Genomic DNA, 12,321 nt, shown 5'->3' on the forward strand with positions numbered 1-12,321 from the left:
CCGCCCCTCCTGCCGTGGGACCCGCCAGCTGCTTCAGGTGCTGCAGCCCAGGCAGAGAGCAGGTGGGGAGCAGGCGGGGAGCGTGGCCCTGGCCTCCTCCTGCCTGCTAGCCTCTCCAGTGGCCCCCATTGCTCAAGTTTAATCACATCAGTGCACACCGCGGCAGCCAAACATTGGTAACACCTGGGAGTGTGTGCTGCTCTGTGGTGCACATGGCTGGGAACTGTTTTCTGAAATGACCCCAGCACTTGTTCCTTTTCCCAGGGAATCTGTTAGGCACTTGTGGAAGTAGTGAGTGTGCTGGCGAGGTGAGCCGGGGGTGTGGAGTGCTTTTACCGGGCTCCTTACAGCCCTCGTCTAGGCAGTCCTTTACTCCCCAGAGGACGTGAGTGCCAGAAGGAGGGGCAATGGAGAGCTCCCGTCCTGAACTCCCTTCAGAAATGCGCTGCTCCAGAGTGGAAGTCGAGCCATGAGCATCGTGGGGCACACCCAGCAGGCTCCTGTGCCTCTAGTAGAGGTTGTGCTGCCCGGCCTCCTGGCCTCCGTAGGCAGTTAGGGTTCTGGGCCCCAGGGCCGAGGCAGGCCACGCGGAGCTGCTCCCAGTTTGCTTCTCAGTGAGCTGGGAGGAGGCAGGCTGAGGGCGACCTCCCAGCAGCCAGCTGAGGTCGCTGTTTTGTGCCCGTGCACCCCCATTACATCATTTGTGACCGCATTATGTCCTACTCTGGGAAAGTGAAATTTGCACTAAATTAGACTGTCTCCTATTTGTGAAATTAGACTCTTTATCGAATTACTAACTTTTAAGATAAAATGTTAATATTTTCTCCTTTAGAAATTGCCAAAAGTTAACAAAGAGTTGGCACTTAAACTAATTGAGGAAGAAGAGGAGAAGCAAAACTCTACATTGAAAAAGAAAATTAAGGTAAGATTTAATAAGGTAGAGAAAACATTGATAAGTTGTTTTATATATATACACACACACACACACACACACACACACACACATATATATATATATATATTTTATTTTGTTTATCCCATGAGTGAGTGAGAGAGTTCTAGCTCCCCCAACAAGGTCTTGATGCCGACCCTGACCTGCCCCTGCTGTAGCCAGCCCAGGTCCGAGCATGCGTGTCTGCGTGTACAGGGAGGTCTCTGGGCACAAACTGGTAACCTTCCTATGTAGATTGCCTTGAAGAGGATCTCATTTTTGGATCATCCTGTTTTCACAGCCCTATTTTACATTTTCTTGATAGTAACTTTTATCTTTTTTGTTTCTTTTTACTTAAAAAATGTCTATGTTGTATATGTTCAGTATGGGAAGTATAGAAACTAGAAAAGAATGTCAAGAAAAAAGCTTGATATTCTTCTACCCAGAATTACCCATGTAATTCTACCCAGAGAAAGGCATCATTAACATTTTAGTGAATTTTCTTTCTATTTTATTTTTCTTAAAATTATGAACTTTACGAATATGGTAGTATTGTATGTGTAAAATACTTCTCCTGGTCTTGTCAGATAACACAGGTGGTATCCCATCTTGTCAAAAATTCTTCATAGGGGCCCGCCGATGATGTGGTGATCAAGGTGCTAGACTCCCACATGGCTGACTGTGGTTCAAGTCCCAAACCTAGCAGCTTGGAAATTGTGCTGGGCGTGTGTGTGTGCGCGTGCCCAAAATCCCAAGAGGAGGATGGAGAAGAGATTGCAGTGTGGCCTTTCCCCCCTGGGAGGTGATTTTTCACTTACCCTCTCATTGTCTCTGTCTCCGTTTCTCTCTGGCAAGCACAGATACCCTGTGGCAAAAAACTTTGTAAATATCTTTAAAGGCTGGGTATTCGGTCTTACTGATGCATTATAATGTACTCCATTCATTGATTATTCAGCATTTAGATTATTTAATGTTTTTCTTCATACTAGCTAGGTTGGTTTGTGATTTCAGAGTAACCAATTTTTATTTAGACTTGGTGTTACTCAGAGTTCACAGGCTGGCGTGTAACTGCTACCTGCCTGCCTTTACTGATAGGTGAGAATTAATCGTAACATAAATAAGGGCAAGCACTTTCTTGAGCGGATAGTGTCCAGAGGCAGGAGAGTTTCCTAGTTTTTCCAGAGAGCTACAAACTTTCTGGGCCTTCCCGTCCCATCAGTTGTGCGTAGATCAGACAGGCAGGCCATCAGCCGCTCTGGCTTGTTGCTATGTGAGGCTCAAAGCTCTGATCTCCCTGCCAGGCCTGCAGAGCCTGCGAGCTCAGGGTAAAGGGCCTGACCTTGTAGCTCGCCAGCAGCGTGGCGCTCTCGGAGGTGGTCGTCTGTCTGCTCGTGCTTCTCCGGGTTAACCAGGAGAGTGAGCTGGAGGTGAGGGAGCTCTCTGGGTGCCTCCTCCCCGGCTCAACCTCTGTATCAGCACCCGGGGGCGCACCTGCCCTCGTGGTCCCCGCCTGTGTCATCTGGGGAGATTTCCTCGGCTCCCTGCTCGTGCTGTTCATCTGTAACATGCGAGGCCTGGCTGTGGGCATCCTGAAAGCTGTCATTTCTGGATGGATTCAGACACCCTCTTGCCGTCCTCTGCTTCCCTTCCCTCTCCTGCCATCCTCTCTTCTTGGTCTTTTACCTTCTCTTAGTGCATTATTTAAACCTTAATTTTCAGAAGCCTTTCTTAAGTAGATAGCTGGCTTTTGTTTTGTTTTCTTTGCATGAATAATACACCAATGTTGAAATAATTACCGGAACTCACTAATATTCATTCACACCTACGTGCACGGCCGAGCCCCACGACCCCAGTGTATACGATGTGCCCTAATCGCACGAGCGTCCTGCTGGGTGGGCTTCCTCCCAGCGCGTTCACCAGGCCTCCTGTTAGTCAGGCCCAGGATGACCGGTGGGCAGCCTTCTCAGCTTCATGACGCTGTTGACAGGCAGCTGGAAGTGGCTGTGGGCTTACGTGCCCTCAGCCTCACTGGGCAGAGAGCGGAGCTGCCCTAGGCTGCAGACGTCTGCGTCCCCCTTGCTGCTGGGCCCGGGAGTCCATGTCTGACGCCCCACTGCAGATGGCAGGACACGCAGGGTCCAGCAGAACTTGCTGCTTGTGCAGCGTGGTGTCCCGGAGCCTCGTTACAGGCCTGTGAGTGTGGGCGTAGCAGAAGCCCCGCCCCTTCCCCCTTTCCATGGCGGACTTTTGTCCAGGGCAGGGGCAGCCAGAGAAGACTGAACACGCAGTCGTGAGACAGTGGGAGCGCCCTCACAAACCGAAAGCACACGGCGGCCTTCGCAGTCAGCGGGAATCGCCGCGTGCGGTGCCTGTGGACGTTTCTGCCAGAACGTCCCAGGCCCTTACTGTCCACTGTGCGTGTGGGGAAACGGAAACCAGTAAAACTCGGGTGGTTCTACTGCGGAAATGCAGAACATAGAAAAATATTTCAGGATTTTCCAATGACCAAGTATTTATTTAGTATACTGTAATTCATAACATTAGGAACAAATTTAATTGAGTATTTATTTCTTGTTAAAACCCCAAAAACTTGTCAAAAGTACCTGGACTGGGGCCAGCAGGTAGCATAGTGGTTAAGGCGCTGGACTTCCACACGGCCAACTATGGTTCAGGTTCTGGACCCAGTGACTTAAAACTCATGCCAGGCGGAAGGAAGAGATTTAAACATTGTTTTAGTTACTCACGAGAGAACACCTGCAGGGGCGCAGGTGCCCTCCCTGTTACGTGGCGATAGCCTCCCCCAGCCCGCCAGCTCCTCAGGACCTTGGGTGCACATGCACCTGGCTCGTTTCCAGGTTGACTCCACGTCTGAGTGAGCCTTACAGCTTCCGGCACTGCAGTTTCCTGCCCTCCTGCCTGGCTGGGCACGTACTCTCGCCAGAGAGAGAGAGAGAGAAGGTGAGAAAGCACCCCCAAGGGTGGGGGTGGCCACACCATAGCCCTTCTTCTCCACTTCCTTTTGGGCACACCTGGTGTGTTTTTCAAGCCACTGCTCTAGGACTCACCGCGTAGTCGGCCAGGTGAGATCCAGCAGCCGTAACCTCCACACCACAGCTGGCTCTGGACCTCGGTCTTTCTCTGATCTGTTTTCTAAGATGTCATATGAGTTTATCACATGGGGTCCGAGGAGGTGCCCTCACAGCTGCACCCTCCTGTCTGTGCGAGCCGCATGCAGACGCGGTGGGCTGTTACTGACGGGCTTCCAGAGCACCGCCAGGGCCACGCGCGTCTGTCAGTCACAGGGTTTGTGGGCGGGAGAGTTCACAGTAGAGTTGCGCTTTGTACAGATACTCCCAGCTTGTGTGCGGAGGTGTCTGGGTGCGTCCCGTGCTTTGGGGGACTTGGAGTCATTTAGGCACACCAGGTTACCTCCTTCCTATGAGCACCTGAGATCAGGGACTTCTGTAAGGGTCGTCTGTAAGGGCCATCTCCTGTCACACCTGTGCCCTGCTCACTCTCATTGTGTTGCTGTGTATCTCTGGGTAGCAGTCGAGATGGTCTTCACCTACTTTAGAGCCGACCTGTGGGTCATGCTGTAGAGGGTCACCAGGCTACGTGCTGTCCCCACTGCCAGTGCACGGAGGAGGAAGCTTCGGGAGTCTCACCTGCTCCCATCAGACAGTTTCCTTCTAGCTGTCCATGGCTGGAAGTACGATCTGTAACCATGTCACTGCATCAGACATTCTGCTGAAAAATAGCTTTTGTCAAATACGTCCCTAATTTGCCTTCTTGTGACTTATTGACCCAAGATAGCCCTGCCATTAGACTTAGTTTTACTCCAGAAATACTTGCACATGGTCTCCTGAATATACATAACCGTATATATTTTTCTCAGAAAAGGTTTGTGTAATGTGTTAACAGTTTCGTTTAATGTCAAGGGAAGCCCTTGAAAGTTGCTCCCGAATTAAGGAAGGAGTCGTTCCTGGTAATTGTAAGGAGCACCCAAACGAGTCATCAGACCTGCCTTTGAACTCCACTCTTCAAAACCTTACGAGCTTTATTGGCTCCGGCACCTTCTGTTTGGGAGTCTGGCTCTCACAGTTCTATCTGCTTTGACTGCAGCCGGAACTGAGTGGAGACAGACAGGTGAAATGTGTTCCCAAATATTGCTACCACTGATAGCGTGATAAAAGTCTCAGGAGATGTTTACTGTACCGTGGATGTTGAACTACAGTGGGAAGTGACCCACCGCAGAACGTCAATAAACATTACCCAGACAGCACCAAACTGAGAATTTGGTGGTATTAATTCTCATTAAGAATGAATGTATTTACTCTTTCAACAAATGCACAGTGAGCTCCCAGGATGCTCAGGCAGCTTTGGGAGGCACCGGCATCCTCAGTGTGTTTGATTTTAAAGGCTTGAGCGGTGGCTTGCACTGCTTTCCCTGCAGGGTCATTTCCTGAGCGTAGCCTTGGCTGCTGGTTTCCCCTGCTGCGGGGATGCACCGCAGCCCAGGCAAGGGCGCACGAGCTGGCGGGGCCATGGGCTGTCAGGGCCCTGTGCGATCCAGGCCTGCAAACCAGTGGGAGGGAGCCGGCCTAGCCTCAGAGTTATTAAATACCTTGAGGAGTTTCCATTCAAGTAGTAATCCTTCTCTCTAGGGAAAGGCGTGATTACATACAGACACTCTGGGTTGGATCAGATCAGTTCAAACATCCAAAATACTCCTTTTTTTAAAAAAAAGAATTATGTAACTTTATTTATTTATTATTATTATTATTATTATTGCATTTGATCGGGTTGGTAGCGATCACACAGCCTTTGTCTCCTCTGGGCTTAACCATTGTTGCTCTCGTTTGTTTTCCGAGCCGTTATCACTAACCGCCCCCGATTCTTTGCCCGTGTAGATCTCAGCTCAGGTATTTGTGTAGATCAGCTGTTAACTTCCCCTTCCTGAAGAAATCCTTGTAGATCTTTTTGTCCCTCTCTGATCTGGACTGGTCACCTTTCATCCTGGGATTTCCTTTATTTTCCTGGGGATTCATTCTCCTCACTCCCACATTGGACAGAGAATGGTAAGAGCCTTCAGCTTCCAACCTGTCTCCTCAGCCCAGACAAGCTGCCAGTCAGAGCGGGGACACAGGAAAGACCCTCCAACCGTGCAGTGACAAAGCCACCTGATGCTGCCCTCCCTCAGGATGGTACTGAGGATTTTCTCCTCTGAGATGAGAGTAGGCCCAGAAAGAGGAGGCATCCTCGAAACCCACCCAGAGGAGACTTCTGGTCCGAAAACTGATTCTCCGGTGCTAGAGATTTTCTTGAGAACACTATAATTGGCTTTTCCTGCCACAGTTCTCGATTACATCTTCATAATGAAGAGTGAGGGAGTTAAAGGCCGAGGGGTCCCTCGGTCAGTGGGCAGTGCCTGGCCAGACTGTCCACTTGGGAAGCTCACTTTCCAGTGCCTCGTGTCCTCCTCTCGGCAGGCCAGATCCTCCTGCTTGGAGGGTGAAGGCCTTGTCACCTACACTCAGAACCGGCTGCTGAGGTCGCGTGAGCTGGGATGCAGGTCCACTCCCTGTTCCTACCACGTGGCCTGGCTCTGACAGTGCCGTCCCGTCAGGTCCCTGTCTCGTCAGGTCCCCGTCTCCCTCCTCAGTAGGAAGGGGCGGGGCTGGCCCAGAGCTGAGGTGAGGTCTCTAAAAGACTTCCCTTCTTGCTTCCAAACTTGGTGACTCTTGTTGCCTTTCTTCATCCCGTGTGTCTGTTTAAAAGCCCCCTTCCTACTCTTCTGCTGTGACTTGGGGAGCAATTAGGAGACGCTTGTGTTCAAGCTGTCATCTTTACTCAGAAGTCCACATCAGCTCGGTTCCTTAGACACCGTAGCATTGAAAGAAGTAGCGTTTTGTTGTTGTTTTAAGAAAGTTTTGCTATGGGGCACGTGCACTCACTGGAGAGACAGAGAGAAAGTGAGAAGTTACCCCCTGGGGGATGGCCAGGCTACAGTCCCTTTTTCTCTTGGGATCTTGGGCACATATGCACACATGTGAGATTTAAGCCACCGGGTCTGGGACTCCAGCCATGGTCTGCCATATGGGAGTTCAGCACCTTACCCCCATGCCACCTGCTGGTCCCGAAAGAATTAGTTCTAAATGTCAAGCACCCTCGTGTGTTTTAGTCTGTTGGGACAAATTTTAATGCTGAGCGTTGTACTCAGAATGGCAGGGTAGCTTTTGGGTAGGGCCGTGGTGTGAAGAGCACTCGCAGATGGTTCCGTGTTCTAATGCTGAGCGTTGCATGTGCGTGTGTTTATAGGGCAGGCTACTAGCCAGACACTTGTAAATGAGCATAGGACGTTAGTAACTAGCCCTTACCGAAGCGAAGACAGCTGTGGAAACAAACCATTAGACCAGGGAAAATCCCTGGGGGAAATACTTTTACAACCGGGTCAAAGAGTTTTTATTTTATAATTGTTCATCTCAACCATACTTATCTTTAGGCAATGCAATAATGTATTTGTTTTAAATTTTTAAAAATAACAAGAAGAATACAGCAACAGGGCCAACTGGTGGCATGGTAGTTAAGGCAGCTGGAGCCCGCATGGCCGACTGTGTGATTCAGTCCTCGACCCAGTGGCCGGGCACACCTGGGCACATGTGTTTACATGCCCAAAGTCCTGAGAGGAGAAGGGATTGTGGCATAGTATATCCCCTCTGGGGGTTGCTTTCTTTCTCTCTGTCTCTCCAGTGAGCACATGCACCGTGTAGCAAAATTAGGGAAAAAAAAAAAAAGGCAAGAATACCAGCAACCTGTGTTTTTTTGTTTGTTTTCTTTTCTTTTTTGATGAGAGTTTTTTTGCTACAAGGTGCATACGCTCACCGGAAAGACAGAAAATGAGAAATCATTCCCCAGGGAGGATGGCCACACCACAGTCCCTTCTCTCCCATCCTCCTCTCAGGATCTTGGGCACGCACGCACACACCCCCAGTGTGAGTTTAAGCCACTGGGTCCGGGACTTGAACTGCAGTTGACTACGTGGGAGTCCAGTGACATAACCATTATGCCATATGCTGGTCCCACTAGCAACACATTCTTTAGATGTTGTCCTGTTGTTTTTTTAGAGAGATTGATTTTTGGTTATAGGGCATAATTGCTCACCAGGGAGACAGAGAGAAAAAGAGAGAGTGAGAAATCACCCACCATGTCCCCCGAGGATGGCCACACCTCAGTCCTTCTCTTCCTGGAGTTTGTGTACTCACAGGTGTGAGTTTTGAGCCTCCCGGTCTGGGACTTTAAGCATGGTCGGCCATGTGGGAGTTCAGTGCCATAGCCACCACGCTGCCGGCTGGTCCCTTATTTGTTAAATATTATTATTACTCTAGTAAGTACAGTGAGATAGTTCTTGGGGTTTTTTTTTTTTTTTTTTTTTTTTTTTTTTAAAAAGGGGGGGAATCTTTTTTTTCATTTTTACATAAGGAGGAGAATACCCCCAGCAGGGTCTTCCCGCCCCAGTCCCTCCCCAGCTCAGGCCAGCCCGGGACGCAGGCAGGCATGTACTGGTGTATTCACGGGGGCCTTCCAAGGCAAGCCCAGAGCCGTCCACGTGGTCAGCCGTACAGAGCAATGTCCTTGCTGTACCGCCACTGCCCCTGGTCGTGTGCATGTGCACACATGTGTGTATGCGTGTGCGTGTGTAACCTGCTCATGTGCAGCAGGCACATGGCTGTTCTTTCGAAAATACCCCTTTGGCAACCTCACCTACCCCATATCCACAGACAACTTCAGAATCCTCGTGGCAGCCCCGGCCCTTCTCCGAAGCCCAGCCCACTGCTGTGGCGCCTCCGGTGTCCTCAGAATCGGGGCCTGGACCTCACTCGTCCTAAGCAGGGCAGAGCTTTTGCCTTTCGCTGCACCCACAGCCTTCTCCTGCTGCGTCTCCGGTGGCGGGAACTTGGGACCAGCAGCTTTCTAGTCACTGAAGCCAGACACTCACGTTCCTAGCCCCGTCTCTAACTGTCACTGCCCGCCCTCGCCCCCATAGCTCGTCCACGGCTAGATCTCGCAGCTCTGGTTTAGAAAAGTGTCTTGCTGATTCTCTCTTGGAAAGCATTGGTCCCCACTGCCCTCACCAGGCCCTGTCTCTTTCCCGGTTCCTGGAGTGGCCTCCCAGCCCTCCTGGGACTCCAGTTTGTGCCTCGGGAGTCCAGTGCACTTCTGCTGTGGTGGCCTCTTGGAGCGCAGTTTGGTTTGTCATCCGAGAGCCTTTTTCTTTTTTCTTTTTTTGGGGGTACAGTTTACTTATTTATTTCTTCCCTGAGAGAGGTAGACAGACACCACTACCAGGGTCTTCACACCACATGCCACCCAGCCTTCACACACAGCGGGGAGCGCTCAGGACACGTGCCTGGGACTTGGGGTGTGGACTCAGTGCCAGGGGCTACCTGGCGTGGCCTGTCGGCGTCTGTCATCCGTTTCCTCCTCTCCCACCACCCTGCCCCTTCCTCATTTCTAGCGGTTCCCCTCATCTTTGGAGTTCCACTCGTGGTGTTTCAGCTCCTCTACCAGCTGCCCTGGCAGAAGCGCTTTCTCAGACGACGCCGTCCTCAGTCAGCAGGCTCTTGGCCGCCCTTCCGCCAGCTCCAGCTTCTTACGTTTCTGCCCCTGAGGCCTCCTCCCTCTCAGGTCTCCTCCCGATGCTGGGCCCGTCCCGCTCCGGGATGTCCCTCGCTGTGCTGCTGCCCGTGACGTCGGGAGCGCCCCACCTGCCAGGCGCCTTCGTGGGTCACTGGGGTGCCTGCGGTTCCTATCAGTTTGTCTCTCCCCCTCTGGTCAGAAACTGGATCGTGCCTGTGTTTGTTTCTTGGTCCTGAGTCCGTCTTAGAAATGATATTTAATCGGGGAAGACTCGTTGAATTCAGTCTCTCATAGAATGTTAGGTAAGACTTCCTAACTTTTACAGATTTGCAAATAGTAGACACACCAAATTCCTTGAAGTGTGTTTTATTCAGGGTCTGTAAATCTGTCACATACAGCACTGAGAACTCAGCTGCTTCCAGCCCTGCTCGCTCCTAGTGCAGAAGCGGTCCGGGGAGTCCTCTGTTCCGAGGGCTGGAGCCCATTGCACGGCCGTGGGGAGGGCCGCTCACAGCCCACTCTAAGCTTTCTGTCTGGGTTCTGAGCTGGCAGCAGATAGGGTCACTAAGAGACCCCTAAGTGTGTGAGTTCTCCGTCACCCCCAGTACGCTTACATTTTAGGGAACAGTTCAGAAACGATGCAGATAGGGAGGTCCATGTCAGCCCGGAGCTAGCCAGGCGCGTCAGGGGCCGAAGTTTTATACACGACGGATACGCTAAACGGCACGAGAGGGGACTGGCGATCCCATGGGGTGGCAGATCCCTGCTTTCCGAGTACCTCAGTGGGATTGGTAAACCCACAGCCCACCTCCCCGAACCCCACGGGGGAGATCGTTCACTTGCTGCCGACGTGTGTCCTTTCCCGGGTCTGGAATTTGGCGTTGAGACTTGCTTATCTCCATTCAGTGTCATAGCTACACTTTTAAAAGCCAAGATTCAAAAGCTTAGAATTTTCTGTATTAAAAATATTGATTGCAGAAAATTCTAGTGTGTTAAGTATAAACTTAGCCCAAAAGGCTAATTTTCAACTCACTATGGATAATGGCCAAAGAATACAGAATGTCTGTGAGGCAGTAGTAGGTGAATAAAATTTACTTCGTTGTTGGGAGATAAAACCTGGGGGCAGTTACAATAGAAAGTTCTGGGAGCTAGTGCTAAAGAGATGTCGTAATGAGTTAATAATTTACACCTTATGCAGCTTATTAATTTAGAACAGAGTGGGTGTTTTAAAGCCATCTTTCCAGTCACATTTTATTCAAATACCACCTTGAAATTATGGTGTACTTTCCCTCTTTTTCTCACAGAACCTTCCTAGTATTCTCACCGATGATCGGTTTAAAGTCATGTTTGAGAACCCCGACTTCCAAGTGGATGAGGAGAGTGAAGAATTTCGGCTTTTGAATCCACTCGTGTCAAAAATTAGTGAGAAAAGGAAGAAGAAACTAAGACTCTTAGAGCAACAAGAACTTCGTGAAAAGGTAACGCACTCCTTTTCATTCAGAGCTGAGTCTTGTCTCTTCGGTGCGAAGTTCGAAGTTCCTGAAGGTCGGAGGGCTGTGGTGCTGCTCCTGCTGTTGTTAATTACGACTGATCACCCGCCCTCCGCCCTCCGCCCTCCGGCTCAGGAGCTGCCCTGTTAATGCGAGGCCTTGCGTGAGTGCTGGCCGCCGTCAGGCGCTCCGGGGCGGCTGCATTGAGAAGGAATAGCGGGCCAGGGTCGGGGAAAGGTGCTGCTGCTCACTATTGTTATTTTCAGGAAGAGGAGGAAGAACCGGAAGGAAAACCGAGTGATGCAGAAAGTTCGGAGAGTTCGGACGATGAAAAGGGCTGGGTGGAGGAGGTCAGGAAGCAGCGCAGACTCCTCCAGCAGGAGGAAAGACTGAAGCGGCGGGAGCGGCTCAGGGAGGACCAGCAGACGGTGCTGAAGCCGCAGTTCTACGAGATCAAAGCAGGAGAAGAGTTCAGAAGTTTCAAAGAGTCCGCCACCAAGCAGAAGCTGATGAAGTGAGTAACACTGTCTCGGGGACACGTTGACATGTCAAGCCCTGCTCGCGGGCACACTGCCTAAAGATGACATCTGTCGTCTTTGGGAAAAGCACGAGGTGACAGGAGGGGAGCTCCACAGCAGGCCCGAGGGCAGTGGCACCATCAAAGCACACTGGCCCCCGGTGGTTTATTTTTGTAAATCTTTATTTGCCAGAGGTCACATGTACTCCCCAGAGAGAGACAGAGAGGCATGGGAGAAAGCACCTCCTCAGGGGGAACGACCATGCTGCATCCCTCCTCCGGTTTTCTGTCCTGTCGGGACTTTGCACGTGCACACACACTGCCTGACTTGTTTCTCAAGCTGCTGGAGATGGGATTTGAGCCACGTGGTTGGCCATGCGGGATCCGGTTCCCTTAACTTTTTAAAAGTTTATTTCTTCCATGAGTGTGAGAGAGACAGAGACAGCACCCCCAGGGTCTCAGTGCTGCAGCCCACCTCTAGCCTTTGGCCAGCCTCAAATTGTGGACATGCGTGCCAGGGAGGCCTCCATACTTGAATCAGGAACCTTCCCACATGACATGACCTTGCAGAGCAGTGCTTTACTGAGCTAGTGGCCCCAAGGGCACTTTCGAACTAGAAAGGCCACGCTCTTGTACTTACTTTTCCTCACTGGGGCCCCTAGTCTATGGATATTTATCTTACCCTGTGCCCTACCTCAGTGCTTGGCACAGTGGTTTTGGACAAAGGCGGGGAGATGTCTGGAAGA

At 51.0% G+C, this 12,321-nt stretch overlaps 1 protein-coding gene across 2 annotated transcripts in view; it reads left to right on the forward strand.

Moving 5' to 3' along the window:
- Positions 1-12,321, forward strand: part of NOL10 (nucleolar protein 10) — a 105,242-nt gene that overhangs the window by 78,847 nt on the left and 14,074 nt on the right. Inside the window, exons 17-19 of one of the 2 annotated variants that reach the window (XM_006140824.3) lie at positions 833-922; positions 10,873-11,046; positions 11,325-11,572. In XM_006140824.3, the coding sequence (XP_006140886.1) occupies positions 833-922; positions 10,873-11,046; positions 11,325-11,572 (512 nt within the window). The remainder of the gene's footprint in view (positions 1-832; positions 923-10,872; positions 11,047-11,324; positions 11,573-12,321) is intronic. The other variant, XM_014589713.2, reaches the window with a different exon arrangement.

The sequence above is a fragment of the Tupaia chinensis genome, unplaced genomic scaffold (assembly GCF_000334495.1).
Source record: "Tupaia chinensis unplaced genomic scaffold, TupChi_1.0 Scaffold000045_1, whole genome shotgun sequence".
NCBI classification, from domain to species: Eukaryota; Metazoa; Chordata; class Mammalia; order Scandentia; family Tupaiidae; genus Tupaia; species Tupaia belangeri.